Consider the following 21,349-nt stretch of genomic DNA (forward strand, 5'->3'; position numbering starts at 1 on the left):
TCTTGTTTTAAACAATAAAAACAAGAATACAACATAAAATATCTGTACACGATCAATCAATCTTTTAAAAATAATAATATTATATGATTTTTAGGTAATTCAACTGGTAAAGTCTTTTGTCGTCAAATAAGAAATCTAAAATTCGAACCCCCTGCACAAAAAATCAATTTGTGCCTTAGCTTGATGATAAAAACAATTATTATCGTGTAAATGACATATGTTAAAATTTTATTGTATTTATCAAATATATTAGTATTCTGCATTTATAATGCACAATTAAACAAATAATCATATAACAACAACAACAATAATATTATAATTAAAAATTACAATAGATTAGAAAAAAAAAGGAAGATATTTGATATAAAAAAATAATAATTAAACTCCTTTTAAAATTTTAAATTATTTTTATAATTGAGTTTTAATTGAAGTACTGTTTTAAATGTATTATATCATTGGTAGCAGAATATTTCTATTTAAAATTTTAATCAAAGTAGTATTCTCCTTAAACATTTTTGAAAGTTTGGCAATAGAGTTTCACATTATTTTTAATGAGTAATAAGGAGTAAATGTTTACTTTTTCTTTTTTGTTTTTAATATATAAAAGCGGATGTTTACTTTTTTATTTGAGAGGATTTAAATTTATGGCGTTCGTTTCTGATGACTAAGGTACCAATTAGTTTTTTGTGTAGACGGAGATTGAACCCTAGATCTTTTATTCAACCATTAAAGACTTTACCAATTGAGTTAACTAGAACTCACATAGACATTTACTTGATGCAACTAGAATGCGTACAACATGACTTTTATATATAGTATGTACATCACACCCCCCTCTTTTTTTTTTGTATGTACATTATCTACCTAATTTTAATCATTAATATTTTATTATAAAAAATATAAAATAAGGCCTACCTTATTTGAGAATGAAATGAGCTTATATAATATTAATTTTATTGTGAATCATTTGTTTAGAATTACCGTAGTATCTCAATGGTTGATGCATCGGTGGCAACTTCCTTAAAATGAGTAAAAGAGAAATAATATGTCCACAACATTCTTACAATATTTTTACAACAAATTTTAAGTGGCAAGTTGTTACTAGTTGTTATTGTTGGAGCAAAAAAGTAATCTTAGTGTTAGATTCAAATTTGAACCAATATCAACTAACCACCTATGATTTGTTGTGAAAAGATTATGAATGTAGTACTTCTCTAAGTTAAAAGTAAAGGACATATGCCCCCCTCCTCCTGACAAATCACACATGGTTCAAAAAAATCACAATTTGTATTTACTAAAATCGTGAGGATTGGTATTGAAATTTGTTGTCGACATAGGGTTTTACTAAAATTGAATTGTAGTTAGTGTACAACTTCAAATTTACGAAACTTAGCTAAAATAGACTTTTACTTAAAAGGGAATAATCTTAATTAATGAGAATTTAAACTATTTGTTGCAACTTGTGAGAGAAGATAACCACTTGCGCAACCATGACTTCTAATTTCAAATTTTATTATAGGGAAAATTTAAAGGATACCTTAAGAACATTGGTTTATAAATTTTATTAAAAAATTTTTATAGGAAAAGAAAAAAGCAATTAACTATTTGGACAACTTTTTATATTTTTCATGAAAATGATATTAAAATTTTTATAAAATGGCAGGTTTTGGATTCCTAAGCCCAACAGGCGAAAGGATTAAGGCCCAAAGAGCCTAATACAAAGAATTTGTAGAGAGTGGGCTAAAAACTAGACTTCAATGAATTGAATAATGCTCACAATGGATTAAAGATCGTAAGAAAAAAAAAATTTATGTAAAGAAATCACTGTTTTCAGAATCGGACCGGACCGGGAGGTCGGACTGTGAAAATCGAGAACCGAGATGAAACCCGATTTTTTAAGCATAAAAACCGTATTTTCAGTTAATTCCGTGAACTCCTAAAACCGGAGTTGGACCGCACGAACCGGTCAAGAACCGTGTGATCCAACCCCTTAGCATTTTTTTTTTTTTTATAAAAACAACTTAACATAATTTTATTCTACTTAATTAAATTATCTATCTCTTACAAGGAATAAAAAAGAATTATAATTAAAATCCTTCAAAGATATTCAATGTTATTTAAAAAATTAATCATAAATTTTAATATTTTCATGGTTATTATTTTATTTTATTAACTTTCTTATTTAATTATTAAATATATGCTTGAAAATCATTAAATTTCCCTCACATATATAGATATATTAGTCAATTTTGCTAGTTTTATAAATTTAATATCTATATTTAGGTTTTAATTAATTATTAAATTAATTATAACATCATCATGGTTCGACTCCGGTTCAACCTCGGTTCGACCTCAAAAACCTTGAACCTTTCCCTTTTACGGTTCAATGAACGGTCCGGGTTTCAAAATCTTGAAAGAAATCCCTTAGCAAAGTCCGAAGAGAATCGTTCTTGAATATATTTTTTTTAGACTTGATTATAATTACAATTCTCAGTACTACAATGTTTTTTCTATAGATTTTTAGATGATCCTTGTATAATGGTGTTTTTCTTCCTTGTATTCCCTTCTTTTGCTTCATCTCCACCCTCCACGTGTAGGTCAAATTGCTTGCTTTGATCCCTGTCCTGTCAGTACCTTCCTAAAGTTTTTGGAGATAACTGTAAGACTGTATACCACTGTTCAGGTATTCACATCCACATTAATGCAGCCAGAGAATTAGCTACAAAGTATTTAATGCGGTAATAGCAGCTTTCCTTTAGATATTTCTTAGTTTTTCCTTGTCCTATTCCCTACTTATGTTTATCCTTACCAGTAGAATCGTCCGGAGTGTTGCTCTTGATGGCAGACCAAACCTTCTGACCTTTGCTTTGCATAGCTGAGGAGGCATTTTTCCTCGGACTACTTTCCCGAACCTTTACGGACAAAATCCTTCCATTTCCTACTAATTTGTATGTCTTAGCTAATATCTAATTGTCATCGGACGGTTGAATGTCTTTGGACAAGGCCCATAGCCCCCTGAGCCTTCCATCCCTATAGGTACATAAATAAATGCCGCATTCGTTAACAAGACTCGAATAAAGAAAAAAAGAGGATTGGAAGAAAGTTTTATCATACGTGTAAGTCCCAAACTCACTTTAAAAAGAAAATATGGGTACCGAACATGTGGTCATTTCCATTCTCCCCAGCAAGTATAAAACCCAAACACCATCAGAATAATTCCCAGATTCATAAGATCTTTTAGTTTGATTGAGAAACTTGGAAAACGATTTAGTAGCAAACAATAGCCACCGCCACGGCACCGCATATATATAGGAATTGCAGTGTTTTTTCTTATGTAGGCCACGCACCTGCCACATAATTTAGCATCTACCCAACTCCAAAAAAAAAAAAACTATCCCAACCCCACGTGGGAAATCCAAAACCACATCCAAACATCCCTCACATTCTCTCTCCACATCATCCACATCTTTCTTTCCCTCCTCCAAAATCCCACCACATTTTCCAATCCTCCAAAATCCAAATAACTCAATCACACAAAACAGTGGAAACACTGAAAACACTTTCACATTTTTTTTTTAAAAAACTTTTCACAAATATCATATGGCAATTAGACAATCCAAGCTTCTCTACTCTCCACTCTAAACCAAAGTACCAAACACAAAACACACTCACACACAAATCAATCTCAATGGCTCTCCCTCAGCTCATTCCCTCACACAAACCCACTTTAAACCCTAACAACAAAAACAGCAACATTCTCTCTCCCTTAAACCCTTTACAATTCCTCTCTCCCAAACCCAATTCCCTCCACACTCTCCGCCGCGGAAAACCCACTTCCCTCCGCTGCTCCGCCTCGTCCTTCTCCGAAAAGCACCACACGAACCCGCCGAAGTCCAACGACGTCGTCGAGCTCCCGCTCTTCCCTCTCCCCTTAGTCCTCTTCCCCGGCGCCATCCTCCCCTTACAGATCTTCGAGTTCCGCTACCGCATCATGATGCACACTCTCCTCCAGACCGATCTCCGCTTCGGCGTCATTTTCTCCGACGCCGTCACAGGCGCCGCCGAGGTCGGTTGCGTCGGCGAGGTAGTCAAACACGAGCGACTCGTCGACGACCGGTTCTTCCTAATCTGCAAAGGCCAAGAACGGTTCCGAGTCACCAACTTGGTCCGCACCAAACCCTACCTCGTCGCCGAGGTGACGTGGCTGGAGGACCGCCCCTCCGGCGACGGAGAGGAGGACTTGGAGTCGCTGGCGAGCGAGGTGGAGACGTATATGAAGGATGTGATTCGGCTTTCGAACCGGCTCGGCGGGAAGCCGGAGAAGGAGGTTCAGGACTTGAGGAGGAACCTATTTCCGACGCCGTTTTCGTTCTTTGTGGGTAGTACTTTTGAAGGCGCGCCGAGAGAGCAGCAAGCTTTGCTTGAGCTCGAAGACACGGTGGCGAGGCTTAAGAGAGAGAAAGAGACTTTGAGGAACACGCTCAACTATTTGACGGCTGCTTCGGCTGTTAAAGACGTGTTTCCGTCCTCGTAAAACAGAAATTGCGGTAACTTTTATATTTTTGGGGCTCTTTTTTTACAAGTTGTAAATTTTGATGATGTATAATTGGAATCGTTTTAGTTTATTAGTTGTTATATATACACTTTGGAAAAGTTGGAAAATTATGTAGTAGTAAGAGAATTTTTGAATGGTGTGTGGGTTTTCTTGTTATGCTCATACAACTTAGGTGTACAACTAGTTTGTTAAGCTTATATGGGAGTTTTTTAAGCAAAGTTTGACATCTGATCTAGTTTGTGAAATTTGCTGAGATTGAACCATAATGGTTTTGTAATGTTGTGGAGAAACACGAGTGTAGTTAACTAAGTTAAGGACTAGGTGATAGTATATTATAAACTGTGTGTTCATGGAAGGATAATTTGGAGTGGTATTCAAATTATCCTTCCATGTGACATGGCCACCTTGAGTTGATGACCTATTATTTTGAGACATAAGAGTACATCTCTTACCTGAAAGTGAGAGTGAAAACTGTGTTTTATGTTGTTACTATAATGGTATTTTTTTTAACAAAAAAAGAAAGAAAAACAAATTATTAAGTGCTTTGTTTGCTTACTTATGGTTATAAGCCACCTCCAAACAATATTGGTGATCAAGAGAAGAGAAAAGGCATTCAGTTGTCAATAAACCTAAACTTTTATTGATACCAGTCGGAGTAGAACCCCTAGCTAGTCTATTGGATTAGTGGTGTTTGTGATTTAGATCTCTTGGCTACAAGATGATACACACATAGAGAGACAGTATAATTGGGTTTTTACTTTTAACATGGTTGGGACCTTGTTAGATGGCTTACCATTATTAAATTGAGTACTATTTTCAGCATGACTTAGTTGTGTTTAAACAAGTGGACTTTATTTTGGCTTTAATTTCTATAGGCTTATAAACAGCATGATTTCCATAACTGTGTTAACTGTTGGAGTGCTTTATCATGTGTTAATAGTTTTATTTTTGGCTAATTAAATTGGTGGGGTGGATTTCCAACCCCAGACTCTAGGAACCATAATCTATAGAGGCTGTTAGTAGCGTACCACTGGGTAATCATTCAAACCCGAACTCTATGATGTGGTTATGGTGAAAGACCAAGTGATTGAATTGAACTAACTAGGAAATTGATTGGTAGTGGTGGGAAAAGCTACTTTTGATTGGTGGACAAACCTTCATTTTTAGATACAGCTTTGACTTGTTTCTCCATCCGTCTTTATTTCATATAACTGATAACCATGATTCCGAAGGAAACTTAGTATAAGTTTCGATTCAGTAGCATTTAGTGTGGGGAACATGATTTAAAGCCAGGAGCTAGATTGGGTTGAAGGTTGGATGAAAAGGATGATATATGTTCCTTCCAACAGCTCAGATTGGAGAATCTTGATGATTAGCTGGTTTTTGAGCAATCAAAATGTCCAAGTTTATTTTTTGAAGGTTCCCTACAGTGTGTTGTCCTTTAAGCTGCTAATTATCAGAAATTTGATTTTAATAGTTCCTTGCATGGGTTTGATTGCGCGGTTCCCGGAATTTTGGTAATTCATTTGTATGCTGTGCCTATGCTTGATTGTGAAAATCCACTATTAATGCTAGCATTGAGCAGGTCCTAGGAACAAAACTACAATAAGCATTGCCCTCATGCTCATCTGTAGATGCAACATAAAATTTAAACATCTCTACTTATTAGTCTCTTCTTTCTTTTTGAAAATACACTGATGAAAGCAAACTAGAATAAGCTTCACTGTTCATCTCAAAGCAAGCAGAAAATTTTCACAATTGAATCATCTGGTAGAAAGTATTGATAACTCAGTATGGTCCAGAGTATTAATACCACTTTGTGGCTTCAGAAACCCAATGATTCCCAGTAAATACTAGCAAGGTGTGCTTCACTCCCATCTTGAGTTGGGCTAAACCAAGTTTGCCAGCCTATGTGTGATTTATTAACAAAGGATTTGGAAGGCGCCTACGGTGTAATGCAAAGGCTGATTAGTATTTCTGCTAATATTTTATGAGCAATTGAATGACAGGGTGTTGTTCGATTTTCCTACAGACTTGCAACAGGTCCATTACTATTTATTGCTTCAAAACTAGATATGTGGATTATTATAACTATGATTTATGTACCAATCAAAGTAATTGTTCCTAAACGTTTCTCGTGAATGTCTCGCCCCAACGTTTGTGTTATGTATAAATTGATATATATTCCATCATAAAAGTCCAAGCGGTCTCTTGCAACGTTTTGCTCCCGAACTTAAGCATTGAAAATCAGGTGTGCTATATCCTTTGGGAAATTGAGGTTGATATGAGTCAGTTTTAATAAAGTGTATATCTTATCCTAATCCACAACTCTGCGTACTTTTCAAGAGAACTAGAACAAATGTTACAAGACACTTTTTTTGTCCACATCTAAATCTCTTACGATGAAGCTTCAATAATTATTAATTCATCCATAAAGAGTATGACACGTCAAACAAGCAAATTTTTGGAAATAATCAATCAGTCAATTTCAATAATTGAAAACAACAGGCTTCATGTATCATGTTTACTCAAGACCATATCTTTCCAAGATAAGCTAAAGAATTTTCATCCTTGCGTGGGGAAATATACAGCTCATGCAACAGTTTGGCAAAAAAATTACTCACTGGTACATACTGAAGAAGTTTTTCAGGACCCGATCCTCAAAAGGAACTCCAACCACCCGACTTCCCCCAAGACCGTCTGCTCTCAACAGCTTCCATTCTTGTAACATTCCCAGCACGCTGCAAGCATTTGATGGCTTTTATTAGTCCAGTATATGGAAAAGCAATAAACAATAAAATTTATTAAATTGGAAAAATCTTAAACTTGGTACCGAGTACAAAAAACCTGTTTGTAAAACAGTCATCAAAAGCCTCAAAGGCTAGTTTGCATTTTAAGACAATACAGCACACGCATTTCACATGCCATTTATTTAAGCAAAACCAAGCTAAAGGTTGAAAAATTCTTTTGTCGTTTAAAGGGAGTTGAGACAAACCTTGAGGCATTGGCTCCTCTTTGTATCACAAATGGGATAATCATGGGGACAACAGTGAGTGTGGTCCTTGCAACAAACAGCTGAATTAAGCTCACAACATTTCCAGGAAATGCAGATTCCAAGAAGGTGCCTTGCACAACAGCAGGTTTCACTTTCTGCACAGAAAGTGAAAATGTCACATTTGGTGGGACCTGGGGAAGGTGGAGGAGGAGGATTTGGGCTTGTTTTGGTTGGATATGAAGCTAGCATGTTGATGCCACATAGCCCTTGTGAATTCTCACTGTTCCGCAGCATGTGAATATAGCCATTCATTCCCCAACGTGTTCCCCATGAGTTTTTCACAATCCAATAGTCTACTCCGTTTTCTGAACCATACCCTACAATCAATACAGCATGATCCAAAGAAGTTGAACATGGGCCAGTGAAAATCCCCTATCACACAATAAAATAGGAAAAAAAAAAAACCTTATTATAACAGTAATTAAGAATTCTAATGTCTCTGAGATTAAGGATTAGGACCAACCTTTGAGTACATCTGAAATTCTCTCTCACTGCCACATATACCCACACTCACAGGTTGTGTTGCCACAGCTTGTAGTAACAGTTTCTCATTAGTTGATGGCACATCAGTGTAACCATCAATTGTCACAACACGCCTTTTTAACTGCAGTGTAGTAAGAAAGAAAAATGTCATCAATGGAAATGCTAACTTGAATTACAGAGCTAAAATAATATGAATGAAGCAACACAGAAACAGAGAGAAAAAACAGACAAAACTCATAAGTATAAACGTGAATCAAAGAGAAAATAACAATTACCTTGTCCTTTTTGCAGGACCTTGCCCGACCTTGATAGGGATAATCATCCTCAGTGTCGATGCCGTGGTTATCAATGACAAATTGATATGCATAGTCCATGAGCCCACCTTCACAGCCACTATTATAAGATCTGTCACAATCAACTAACTCCTGTTCTGAGAGGCTCTCAAGAGATCCGGTGACAATCTTATTAATACCTTCAATAGCTCCAGTAGCTGAGAATGACCAACAAGCACCTATACAACAGAACAACTAAATTTATATCTAAATCACATCAAAACATATGCAACACATGTTTTAACAATATGAAAATGAAACTACTTTCATTATAAATACAAACTTAAACGTTATGAAGTAATTTCTACTGAAACTTAAGGATCTTACATTAACCTCTCTCTCTCTCTCTCTCTCTCTCTCATGCTGAAATGGTGACAAGAACATTTGAATCCTTTCCATCATGTAAAGGAGTAACTTAAGAATGATGTATGTTAGAACAATGACAGATCTCTTAATATTTTGAAATCTGTTGTGTACTGGCCAGTTAAGCTAAACTGATAATTGGCACAGTTGATGAAGCAGACAAGAAGAAAGCAAGAAAACCGTAAAATAATACTTGTTAACCAGATTTCTAAATCAATACATAGAATTCATCAAGTTAGAGGCATGTTCAATACCAAAAGTGTTGCCCATAAAGCTAATTTGGTGCATCAGATCATTGTCTTAGAATACAAGGTTGTATGATGCGCATATAATCTCCCAAAGCCTGGTGAAAACATTGATTACGCATGCACACACACACACACACACACACACACACACACACAAAGATGATGAAGATGAGTGGTAGCCCTTCCAGCATAAGATTTCGAAGGTCTTTTTATTTTTCATCTTTTTCTTAAAATTAAAGAAACTTCAAAATATATATTTAACCTGGTCATGGTGGATTTACACATCATACTGTAGCTTGTTAGAATGGTATCATTGCCCAATTATAACTAAATCATTAGTACAAAAGTGGTCTAGCAAAGCCTGAAAAAGAGTTATGCCCAATTATGACTTTAAAATAGTTCCCAATATTGTTATAAAACCAAAATTCATTATCATTTCAATTAGGTCTCTAGAACCTGCATCTAGTTAATTCCATTGAAACATCCATCTTTATGAAGATCAATCAAAAGGATTTCACTCTAAAGGCAGAAATAGGTTTTTCTTAATTGTGAAGCATGACACTCTCCTTCAAACACCAGAAAATCTCCCTATCATGAGGGATGACAGATGCAACAGAGATCAATTCAGGCCAGAGTTCCGATAATATAATACCACAGCCATTATGCACATAGCACATGCACTTCAGTTTTGAGGACTTGGTAGAAGGGGAAAATATATGAGCTTAAGACTCAAGTACAAATGCCACGCACAGAAGGAGAATGAGAGAGTAGAAGTTAAGGTCATCTATGACCATATTCAGATTGAGAATTTTGTACATATAAAACTCAATCTATTTGTATTGGGGCTCTTCGCACCTGTACATTTGCCAGCAACCTTTTCTTTTTAACTTTGTAGTTTATTGGCTTATGTGCAGCTTTCCTCACCTTTTCTAGCTACAACTATCCTTTAATCAACTTTCAGCAAATCAGCAAACTAGCAAAGTGCTCATCCATAAGGCATTCAGGTTTCTTTCTGTGTTAATGTTGTCTGAAGTGAACACCATAATTTACTTGTGATCCAATTCAAACTCAGACAACCCACATCTCAAAAAAGCATAATTCATCAAACAAAGCATGAAGCTTTCCAGTTAAAATGCCCACAAGAGAATTTCAAACATAAAGATCAAAGCTAAAAGTAATAACTAAAACCCACCAAAATTCTTAAATTCAATGAGCTTCACTACAACTTATAAGTCATAAAAGAACTTAAAAATCAGAACAAGAGCTCTCATACCACAACTCCCTTGATCTTTGACCTGGGTTACAGCTCCTTCCTCCCTCCAATCCATCTCCGAAGGAATCTCACGAACAAAACCCGGGTCCTGAACCTTCCCACGATTGAATTTCATGGAAGAAGCAGGAGAGAATCCCAAGCGAGAGGCCTTGAACTCGTGGTGGGTGAGATCAGCAAAGGCATTGAGAGACAGTGTGTAAGAAGAATTGCCCATATCATTGTGCTGCTTAACAAAGTCAAAGTTGTCCTCAAAGACACTGAGCCTGTACAGCTTTTCAGCTTCTGAGGAGTAAGTTTTGCCATGTTGTTTGCACCAGGTGTCGAAAAACTCAGAGGTGGTGTGTGAAGGGGAAGAGAAAGTGAGGCGTTGGAAAAGAAGAAAAGTGAAGAGAAAGGAAGAAGAAAGGAGGTTCATTTTTTTTTTTTTTTAGAGGGGAGAGGGTGATTTGGGGTTTTTGGAATGTTTGTTTGTTTGGAAATTGATTGGGTTTGGGGATGTGCCTGCTGCCTAGAAATGTGGGCAGCCCAAGAGGCTGTGAAACTTGGCCTTTCTTATAGGGAAGTGTCTTAAGAAATTTTGGAGGTACCTGACCGATTATAAATGATACTAGTAATCCTATCCAAAATAATAATAATAATAATAATGCTAGTATTAAATTCCTAGTTGTATTGTAAGAAGGGAGAATGTGATTGTTTTTTATTTTTTTATTTTTTTTTTAAAATGTCTTGAGAACATTGGTTAAGGTGCTAGTAATATTTTTGTAAATTGTTTTAAAAATAGAGTCAAACTCTGTCTCTGTCTCTGTCTCTGTCTCTCTCTGTCTCTCTATATATAATAAGTGCATTTTATTCTTTGAAAAAATGTGTATAGAAATCCTTCATTGAGCATGCTTCCGAGTTCCAACTATAACAAAGATGATTGATGTTATGATGTGAAACGTAGAAGCAATCTGTTTTTTCACCCTTTTCTGTGATTGTGAATAATCGCAATTTTTTTACTCACAGCAACCAAATATAACAAATAATATGCTAAGACTTAAGGCACATCTTTATAATTTTCTTCATTTAGGGGGGATGTATTAAGAAAAAGAAGCCAGCCAACCAATTAGCCAAAGAACAATCAAGATGATTCAAATTCAGAGAACAAAGATTCAAATTTGAGTAACGAATCCGTTTGCTACTACTTTATTTGACTTTTTGCTGAAAATTTATTAAATATGATTATTGTGGGGGGCAAAAGGATCCTGATGAGAATGTGGGCCTTTTGGGCCGTGTTAAGGAAGGCCGACCTGCTCCTGGGTTTAGAATTTGTTAGTACTATGGGTCGGCCCATACGCCGAGGATCCGAGGATCCAGCCGAGGGTGAACTTACCCTCGGATGGACACCGAAGAACTCGGGATTTTGTAGTAAAGATTAGGAGATGACACGGTTAAGGCCAATGGTTAAAAGGGGGAAACCCTAGAATGCCCCAGAAGCACTGGTGTTGAAGAAATGTCAAAGATAAAGGCTGCCACCTCCACATTAAAGACCCTGCACCTACCACCCTGGCCGCATTTATGGGGAAGTGACACCTGAACAGTGAAAGAGAAACTTCTGGTTACTATTCAAAGGCACTGAGAAAAGAAATATCTAGGCTAAGGGGGAGGTGAGGCAACACGTGTACAAATTATTCAAAAGAGTAGTATTTAAAGAGCAATCTAAGACAGAAAAAAGGGATCCCCTCTTTGTAACCTAAAGGAAAGAGAAAAAGAGAGAGAAATAATATAAGAACAGTTCTCGGCTTATGTTCGAGCAGATTGACTTATAGTATTCTTTGTTGTTTTTAAGTGTTTATAATCTTTGGCTTGCCATTTAATCCTCAAACACTTCTAACCTGGGTTTCAAGCCCACACTCTACAAATTACATTGTTTAAGGCTCGTTGGGCCTGAGCCCGTAACTGTTCTTGGGGCCAGGTGCAATTGTGCACTTACAATTATATCATTAAAAAAAAAAAGACCTCAAAATATTATACATAAACTAATAAACTGGAAAAATTAAAGGAAAAAGTTGATCTTTTGAATTTTGTAGATAAGCGGTTCCGTCACCTTTATTAGATTCACTTTTTATGAGATAAGGCATATCCATTTTGTTGTAACATTCAGTTAAATGCAAACACAAATTAAGGATGATAAATTATAGGATAAATTACATATTTAGTCTCTAATTTTTACACCATATTTTAATTTGGTCCTTAACCTTTTAATTGTGTCAATTTGGTCCCTAACCTTTTAATGTTATGTCAATTTAGTCATTGCCATTATATATTAGATGAAAATTGCTTACATGACAAACGGCAAAAATAAAATTTTAGTTTATTGTCATATCAACGGAAACTAATTTTTTAATTTGGCTATTAGACACGTCATCAATTTTCATCCAAAAGATAACTATAGGGACTAAATTGACACAGTACTAAAAGGTTATGGACTAAATTGACACAATTGAAAGGTTGGGGATCAAATTGAAATATGGTCTATAGGATAGAGACCAAATAAGTAGTTTACCCTAAATTATATAAAAAAAAAGTTTTTCCTCCTACTTTTTTTTTTTTTTTTTGCAAAATCTTGTTACGGTATTTGGAGTCATTCATAATTCCTATTTGTCATTTCTTTGTCACCACTTAACTTTTGGGGCTTAGGGTTTTTGTGTGTTATTTAAAACTCGCACTTTATATTGTTAACAATTTACACATAAAATAATACTACATTTTCATTTTTTAATTACTTTTTTTTTTTTTTCGTATTGTGTTTACAAATTGATATGTTAGTTTGTATTTAGCAACAAAAAAAATTGATACATGTAAAGTTTATATAATAAAATTTGTAGTATTCAAAACATCATTATCAAAAAGAATAAAAGCATTTAAAGCATTTTTCTCAACAAAAAAAGAAAAAAAAGAATTTAGAGTTTGTACTTTAAACACTTATGCCAAAAGTCTTATAACTCCTGTAAATATTTCATTTGAAAATACACTAATTGGTTTTTATTGTAACTATCAAATTCATCCTAAAAAATATAATTGCACAACTATAAAGTGGGTAATACAATTATTGTAAAAATTACTTATTTTTTATATAAAATTATTAAAAATTTTAATAAATTATTTTTACGTAAATTTATGATTATATATGTTTTCAGTTTTTAAATAACAGTATATTTTTTATTTTTTTTAAATTTTTTTTAATATAAACACGTTACTAAACCAGGCTGTGTCTGACTGATTTACCGCGAGAGTGTCTTCCTTGATTCTCTAGATCTGTCATTGCTGGAGGCAGCAGAATCATAAATTCAGAATTAAAAGTCTCACACGTGTTTTCGCAATCACAATTCACAAAAATACTAATAACTAGAGGTTACGTACTCTCTCTCTCTCTCTCTCAACTGTGTACCTATTACGATCGAAGGTATGTATATATACGCATCTATCGACATAGTTATATAACACAGCAAGAGAGACTGAGACCTCGATTCTTATTCAGAAGCACAAAAAACTCAGTCCACGCTGTCTCTCAATTTTCAGAGCCCACTCTCTCGGTTCTCGACAACCATGGACGTTGATCCTTGTCACTACGACCTCGTTGTGAGTCTCTCTAAATCGCATTTACTTTTCATTATGTTAGACCCATTTTTTTTTTCTTTTTTTGGTATTAATCATCGAAACCCTAAATTTAATTTGTCTCTTTGTCGTTATCATACCATCGATTTAATACCTACGAGGATATTCTACATGTGCCGAGTTCTGTTCTCTATTTTCAGTCATGTTTTTTTTTTTAACGAATTTTTGTGTGAAACATTATCTAGAGATGTAAAATGTGTTAATTGTGTTCCACATTGTAATTGAATTGATAAAGGACAAAGGTTTGTTTGGTATGGAGTTTTTAACTCTGTAGCGATTGGCATTAGATGATGATGTTTTGTTATGATTTGGACCAAATTAATGTCTTATGGGAATCATCAATTTTATGAAGTATGCAATGTGTCTATAGACTCTATTCAAGCATCCACAGTGGAGGTCTTTGCGATATTGGATGATTGTTACTTTTGCCTTAAGTTTTAGTTTATTTTGGGGGATTGATGTTCATCTGGAAGGGCATTGCCTTGGGGGTAAACATGCTTTTTGTAGTTGATCTGACCAAGACCCGTCTCTCCCTTTGCCCCTTTTTTTTGTGATTACAATACTACATGGTAAAGGAATGACTGCATGAGACTCCAAAATGGTGGAAATTCTTTAAAAATCATATGAATGCGACAACTTGATTTTTACTTGTGCCATACAAAGCATATATGAGTCCATATTACATTGGTTGCTGCATATAAGTTGGGAAGTGGGTGGTGCTAATTGTTTACAAACTGCTTTTTACTATTGGGATTTTTTTCTAGTCGTCTGATATATTTTCTGGGTCAGGACAGATGCATGTTTTTATCACTGGGATCATAACTTCTGCTCTTTATGTTATGTCAATCTTGTGTGTGTGCATGCTTAGCTAGAAGCTTGGTACGGGGTGCAGCTTTTACAGAAAATGCAGGCTGTGCATGTCATGTTTGTTTTGTGTTAGACTTGTAGCTCTATAAGACACTGTAATTTTAATGAAGATGCAATTTTAAAGATACATAATGTGATAGCAGCATTTATAGACAACTTTTCTTTTTAAATTATTAATATTATTATTATTATTATTAATGTTCCCTGTAACAAAATTGAGCGTACATGCGATTTGGGTGGTTCTGGGGTCTTGCCTTTGGATTTGGATTCTCACTAGTCATTGGAGGTTTCCAGTGTACTTCACAAGCATTTGTCAATGTGGGATCCACCTTCTCCAAAATGCAATAGATGCTTCTGAAGTCACACTGGATCTTCAGTTACTGGTGAGGATATAGACCTCTTGTCTGCATGTTTGTCTCAAGGTCTTCTATTGGTTTCCTTCTAGGATTACGATTTTATGATCTTGTGATATTTCCTCCTTAAAACAAAACCTCAAAAAAAAAAAAATTTTGATTATTCATTTCTTCGTCAATTGGGCTTTTTCTTTTATAATTTTGGGGGTTTGTTTTTGTATCATTGACAGGGTATCAACGAAAATGACATCCACAATGTTGTTCTATCATATCTTGTCCATAATTGCTTTAATGATACCATGGAGTCATTCATTGCTTGCACTGGGATGAAGCAGCCTGATGATTATCTTGAGGGCATGGAGAAAAGAAAAAGTAATTGAATTATTTAATTTTGGTAGGGAAAGTAGGATTGCTTTAAAGTTTCTCACTTATAGTGTTGTACAATGGGTTATTCACTGTCAGAGCACACCTTTGTAATTATTTCTTGCATGAAGCAATTCTTTTACTGAATTTTCTATTAGTTTTGAGAGGTGCTTCTATGATGACATGTTTTTGTATTTACATATATGTATTTGATGAAAGTAGTTTAGGTGGCTTCACAGGTGGTGGTTTGACTTGCATTGTGGAGCATGTGACACCCAAAACAGAATCACTGCCTGACATTACTTACCCTTCTGAGTGACTGCAAATTTCTTGTTTTGGTCTTCACATGATTGAGAGTTCAGTCGTTTAGAGTGCTTCAAAGTTGGTTGTATGACATGCATATGGGTGTTAGTGGATGCCAAACTGAAACAATGTCTCAGAGAGTCAGATGTTACTTACCCTTCCAAGTAGTTGTGAATATATGTTTATACATGTGGCTGAATGTCTTGCTGATCAATCTGCTCAAAATCTTATTTATTTTGGTCAAACATTTGTGGCAACACATCCTTTGGATTAACGGTAGAGGAAAAAAATTACGATCTTCCTGGTCATCATATTCCTTTTTCTTATTTGTTATTATATTCATCAATATTTTATTTTATAATGTTGTATCTACTGAATACTCGGGTGATATAGGATTCTCACGAGTGATAATTTGCGGAGTAGGGGTCTTGATTTTGTTGATTGGTGTATCATGTGTCGTTGTTGTGGGGAGACAATGGATCATTTTGTTGCTACATTGTGGGAAGGCTCATTGTTTGTGGAGTTTTGTCTCTAGCACTTTTTGGATTTCATGGGTTCTCTCAAGATCGGTTACAGATTTCCTTTTTGGTTGGTGGAATTGGTTGGGGAAGCATTTATCTAACATTTGGAATTTAGCTCCATCGTGTTTGATGTGGTGCATTTGGAGGGAATGCAACCGGTGGACTTTTGAGGACTTAGATAGATCCGATGACCAGTTGCTTGCTCTTTTTTCTAGTTCCCTTTTTGATTGGTCTTAGAATTGGGGACTCACATCTAGTGAATCACTCCCTTAGTTCCTTAGCTCTTTTTTTCTTTGTAATTAGTTTTTTTTCCTTTGTTTTTGCTTTTCTCTCTTTTTTTGTAATCTTTGATATGCTTTGTGCTTCTTTGCATAAAGTAGTTTTTTGAATACACATCTTTCTTACTTATCAAAAAATTAAAAAAAAAAAAAAAATATATATATATATATATATATCTATCTATCTATCTATCTATCTATTAATACTTGGTTGATGATGCTTCTAATTTTATGGTTTATGCTCAGGAATTTTTAATTTTGCCCTGGATGGAAATGCACTTAAGGCCATTGAGCTGACAAATCAGCTGGCACATGACTTGCTGGAGAAGAATGAGGAATTGTATTTTGATCTATTGAGCATTCATTTTGGTGAACTTGTCCGCTCTAGAAAATGGTATGCAAAGTAGTAACAATATTTCCAAGAGAGTGAGATACACATTTCAAATTTTTTTTTTTAATTTTTGTTTCCTTGCCAGCTCAGAAGCTTTGGAATTTGCTCAGGCTAAGTTGGCTCATTTTGGGAAGGTGCCGAAATATGTTGAAAGACTTGAGGTATGTTTAATCTCTGATGCATTTCCTTTATCTGTTTTTTCATCAGAATGAAGAGAAATTTGTTATTGATGCAGGACTTTATGGCCCTTCTTGCATATGAAGAGCCAGATAAATCCCCAACGTTTTATCTGCTTGGCTTGGAGCATCGGCAGAAAATTGCTGAAAGTTTGAATCGGGCAATTCTTGGTTTGTTACTTGATTTCCTATGTGCTTCTGCCTACTGTTTTTTAAGAATTCTTTTTAGATTTATGTTTTTTTAGCATGAGATCATTTCCTAACTTTATATAAATTGTTTATTATGTGTGAGATCTGATACTTTGGTTAATGCTTTGTCATGGCTAACTATTAATGCTGTCAGAACACATGAATCTGCCCAGCTACACAGCAATGGAAAGGCTGATACAACAGACAACAGTAGTTAGACAGTGCTTAAGTCAAGAGCTTGGCAAGGTAAGATGTAGTTAAGGAATTTCCATTCTGGAATCCTGGAGGGCTGCATATTTTGGCTAATTTTCACTCACATATTTATTAATCTTGAGTTTCCCCAACTCAAGATATATATATCTTGAGTTGCTTCCACTATAGTTTACCCTTGTTATATCTTGGAAAGAGGAAAAGTGAAACTTAATTAGTCAATTATATATACACATTTTATACTTTTATATCCTACTTTACCAAGAAAAAATAGTAGTTCTTTTTTTTTTTGTTCAGCATAAATATATTTCAAAAGAATTTAAGCAGAATGAGTGGCGCTTGTTTTTGATGGTGAATTCCTTAATATTTAACTCACTCGATTTTCTTAGGCATGAAGGATGAATGCCTGGAGTTATTTTACATCCATCTCAATTAAGTAGTGGCCTAGAGTGGACCAGCTTGATAAACAAGGAAGCCATGTACTGCCCATGAAAACATGAATGACCAGAAGTAATATTTACTCATTTTATTGTGGTTTTGTAGGATACACATGCACCATTTTCCTTAGAGGATTTTCTTAAAAGCTAAATGCATGAAGTGTTTGAAGCTTTGCTGGCTAATGGTTGATCAAGGTGTATTCAGATATAGCTTTCGATGCCTAATATGGGTTTGATATAAGGTTTGGGGTTAGAAAGGAGTCATCACTGCTTGCTCATATGTAAAACACAGTTAGCAGGCTCTCACGTGTTTTTATTCCTTCTTTCAGTGAGGCGTGCCCAATTGCCCATACTCTTTAAGTTGCCGTAGTGAAAACCATGAATGCTTGCAAATTAGTGCAACTGAGTTGATCCACGTGTGTGGCTTGTACATACTGCCTTGCTTATACAAACATTAGATATTGGGATTTATTCACGCCAGGCAGGCTTTGAGTTGATGTACCCTATTAATCTTAGTTCTACTGTTTAATGCAAAGTTGCAATTTGCTGTGCTTAGTGAACATACTGTGATGAAGCAGAGTTGGGAGTCTGACCTTGAAGCAGATTCTTGAGCATTTTTTCTTGGGTGATTTTGTCTTGATGTTTTAGCATGTCTTGGATTAAATTGATATTTGTTGCAATACATTGATTACTTCAAAGGTGTGGTAGTGTAAAGTGTGAAATTGATACTGATAATTTCAAGGTACTGATTAACTTCTGGGTATAATAATCATATTAATAAGCTGCAATTATCTTTATAATTATGACTCACATTCTAACATTACTTTTTTTTGTTTTTTTGAGATAGTTACAATATGCGGTTAAGTTCGCAGCTCGAACTCTTTTTCTCCTTTTAGACCCCCAAATATTTTATGTATGGAGAGGTGCCAATTCAGATACAAGGTCTTAGCTTCTAACATTACTTGTGTCCCTCAAAGCATAGCGCCTTCCCTTCTTGCCAGGAAGCAATACGATATATAGCTCACTTTTATTTATTTATTTATTTTGTTGAGATGAACATATGTTATATGTAGATACTTTAAATCCAAAAGGTGTAATTATTTCTAATCCTTTCAACACCTGATAGAATAAATTAAGGGTAAGTTTGAAAAAATAATTAAAAATTTATAATTATATACTAGTTCACTGTTGGATTTGGCACACATTTCTCACACCCGTTTGACAGGAAATTGCCCACAGTTCACCCGTTGAGATGCCAACACCAAAAGGTCTTCTTATTTTTGCTATGGTATCAAAGATGTTTCATTTCCAAGAACAATTAATTTAATACAAACATGTATTTATTGAATTTTTTTTAGAGAGTATTTCAACCTATGGTGTCTGTCCTTGATAATGCCTTTTATCATTAGACCAAGACTACAATCGGTTTTTGGTGTAGGCAAAGATTGAACTCCAGACCAGATCTCTTATTTAAGCATAAAATTTTTTTCCAGTTGAACTAACTGGAAATCACATGTATTTATTGAATTGAAAAATCCTTATTTTTTTATTATGAAAATTGAATTGTGAAGCTTAATATACCATACTCACTTTTTAACTCACTCTAATAAAGGGTCAAACTTTTTTTTGCCTAGTTTGATCGTTTATTAAATTGCCAAGTTCAAACTGACTCTAGTAAATTGCCAAGGTTAGTTGTAATTATTGAATTAAAAAAGAAGAAGCTAGACGTTATTTGAGACTAACAGACCGTATCCACTACAAAAATGTAGAATGATAGCTAAAAAAGTGGGGAAAATTTTGCTAAATAGCATAATTTAAAAAAAAATGCTATTTTTTTTATAAAAAAAAAAATGCTAAATAACATCTTATTAAAGTTTGACAATTTAATAAAATCAAAGTTTTTGATCAAAGTTTATTAAACTCGAATTTCAAGCATTATGACAATTTGATTAAACATAATGCTTGAAACTCGAGTTAGAGCATTCACATTGATCATGGTATATGCCAATGCCAAGCCATTTTTTCCATTTTCAGCCAAAAAAGTGGCTCCATCGAATCTTGTAAAATGTTTCAATTGTAAAAAATTTTACAATATTGTTACAGTGTCATTCTACAAGTAGAATGCACTATAGCACTATGGTATAAATTTTTTAATCGTTTTTATTCTTTGTCTCTCTCTCCTCTGTCTTTTCTTTCTCTTTTCTCTGGGCTGAGAAGCCTTCTTTCTTTCTCAACTCACTCTTCCTGTTTTCTCATCTACCCTCTCTCACTCTTTGACTCGCTGTTGGCCGAAACAAGGTCCGACGAAGGCGTGGCGGTGATGGCATTTGCTGATCGGTGATGGCGTGGGTTTCAAATCGACGGATTGTGAAGATCGGTGGCGTGGGTTTCTGATCGATGGCTTGTGGAGATCAGTGGCTTGTGGAGATTGGTGGCGTGGGTTTGCTGATCGGTGATAACGTGGGTTTTAAATCAGTGGCTTGTGGAGATCGGTGGCGTGGGTTTCGACAACCTGGGTTTCAAATCGGCGGCGTGGGTTTGCTGATCGGTGGCTTAGGTTTACTGATCAGTGGCTTGTGGAGATTGGCGAGTCAGCGTGGTGGGTTTGAAGTGATTTCCTCGTGGGTTTGAAGTGGTTTTTTCTCTTAGTGTGTTTCTGGCAATTTCTTGTGTTTCTTGGCAATTTTTTGGCAATTTTCTCGATCGGTGGTGGTGGTTTTTGGCAATTTTTTGTGTTTCTTTTCCTCTTGGTGGTTGTTTCTTGTGGTTTTTGTTGGTGGGGAGTTTGGTTGTGGTGGTGGTTGCTGGCCGGTGGCGTGGTGGCGGCAAGGTGGATTTCTGGGTTTTTGTTTTTTGGAACAAGGTTTTTCTGAGATGCATTTTGTTGGTTATATATTTTAATGTGTAAATATATTATTTTAATGAGTAGAATGGTAAAATAGAAGTTTGGATGTTGGATGTAGTGGAAAATGATATTGTATAATTGAAAAAGTGATTTTTTGAGATGGTAAAATAAGATAGAATTGAAATAATAGATGTGGATGCTCTTACAAACTCAAATTTCAGAAAAATGGAATACAATAAAATAATTTGGGCTGGCTTTTTATCCGAAGGGTCTATTTGAGATCTTTATTTTGTTGAAACTGAAAACTTTTTATTAAAAGTATTATAGACAAAAGTTAGTTGAAATAATATAAAAACTTATAAATAATATAAAAAAGTATAAAAATAAGCTTAAAAATAAGTGATGCCAAAGGCACACTAAATTATTCCAAGAATTATGTTATATTTGGCA

The 21,349-nt window shown here is 35.0% G+C and overlaps 3 protein-coding genes across 6 annotated transcripts; 2 read left to right on the plus strand and 1 right to left on the minus strand.

The window, feature by feature from the left end:
* Positions 1-35: 35 nt before the first annotated feature.
* LOC142643561 (low-temperature-induced cysteine proteinase) lies at positions 36-10,851 on the minus strand. 2 transcript variants are annotated; one of them, XM_075818252.1, is made up of 6 exons: positions 10,310-10,851; positions 8,369-8,604; positions 8,074-8,214; positions 7,551-7,982; positions 7,180-7,296; positions 36-151 (listed from the first exon to the last, which is right to left on the minus strand). In XM_075818252.1, exons 1-5 carry the CDS (start codon positions 10,722-10,724, stop codon positions 7,216-7,218), a joined length of 1,305 nt encoding a protein of 434 aa, XP_075674367.1. In that variant the 5' UTR covers positions 10,725-10,851; the 3' UTR covers positions 36-151; positions 7,180-7,215. The 2 variants fall into 2 exon arrangements, with proteins under 2 accessions (XP_075674367.1, XP_075674359.1); XM_075818244.1 differs by lacking the exon at positions 36-151 and having other exon boundaries at positions 7,017-7,296; positions 10,310-10,850.
* LOC142643574 (uncharacterized) lies at positions 3,212-4,689 on the plus strand. Its single transcript, XM_075818264.1, has one exon. It carries the CDS (start codon positions 3,689-3,691, stop codon positions 4,532-4,534), a length of 846 nt encoding a protein of 281 aa, XP_075674379.1. The 5' UTR covers positions 3,212-3,688; the 3' UTR covers positions 4,535-4,689.
* A 2,719-nt stretch (positions 10,852-13,570) lies between the features above and the next one.
* LOC142621944 (uncharacterized) lies at positions 13,571-19,198 on the plus strand. Of its 3 annotated transcripts, XR_012841848.1 has the most exons (8): positions 13,575-13,930; positions 15,417-15,558; positions 16,898-17,045; positions 17,128-17,203; positions 17,278-17,389; positions 17,562-17,653; positions 18,161-18,296; positions 18,384-18,817. XR_012841848.1 is itself a non-coding variant. In XM_075795329.1 (7 exons), the coding sequence occupies exons 1-7, from the start codon at positions 13,898-13,900 to the stop codon at positions 18,203-18,205; spliced, it is 648 nt and encodes a 215-aa protein (XP_075651444.1). In that variant the 5' UTR covers positions 13,571-13,897; the 3' UTR covers positions 18,206-18,817. The 3 variants fall into 3 exon arrangements, 2 of the variants coding, with proteins under 2 accessions (XP_075651444.1, XP_075651443.1); XM_075795329.1 differs by having other exon boundaries at positions 13,571-13,930; positions 18,161-18,817; XM_075795328.1 differs by lacking the exons at positions 18,161-18,296; positions 18,384-18,817 and adding an exon at positions 18,902-19,198.
* The last annotated feature ends 2,151 nt before the right edge of the window (positions 19,199-21,349 follow it).

The sequence above is a fragment of the Castanea sativa genome, chromosome 1 (genome assembly GCF_040712315.1).
Source record: "Castanea sativa cultivar Marrone di Chiusa Pesio chromosome 1, ASM4071231v1".
In the NCBI taxonomy this organism is placed as follows: domain Eukaryota; kingdom Viridiplantae; phylum Streptophyta; class Magnoliopsida; order Fagales; family Fagaceae; genus Castanea; species Castanea sativa.

Excerpts from the sequence above, each read along its gene's own strand:
- LOC142643574 (XM_075818264.1), top strand. The coding sequence starts at position 3,689 with ATGGCTCTCCCTCAGCTCATTCCCTCACACAAACCCACTTTAAACCCT.
- LOC142643561 (XM_075818252.1), bottom strand. The coding sequence starts at position 10,724 with ATGAACCTCCTTTCTTCTTCCTTTCTCTTCACTTTTCTTCTTTTCCAA. Across the intron at positions 8,215-8,368 it reads GGTCCTGCAAAAAGGACAAG|TTAAAAAGGCGTGTTGTGAC; the intron begins GTAATTGTTATT and ends ACTACACTGCAG. Across the intron at positions 7,983-8,073 it reads AATTTCAGATGTACTCAAAG|GGGATTTTCACTGGCCCATG; the intron begins GTTGGTCCTAAT and ends ATTGTGTGATAG.
- LOC142621944 (XM_075795328.1), top strand. The coding sequence starts at position 13,898 with ATGGACGTTGATCCTTGTCACTACGACCTCGTT. Across the intron at positions 17,046-17,127 it reads CTTGTCCGCTCTAGAAAATG|CTCAGAAGCTTTGGAATTTG; the intron begins GTATGCAAAGTA and ends TTTCCTTGCCAG. Across the intron at positions 17,654-18,901 it reads TAAGTCAAGAGCTTGGCAAG|TTACAATATGCGGTTAAGTT; the intron begins GTAAGATGTAGT and ends TTTTTGAGATAG.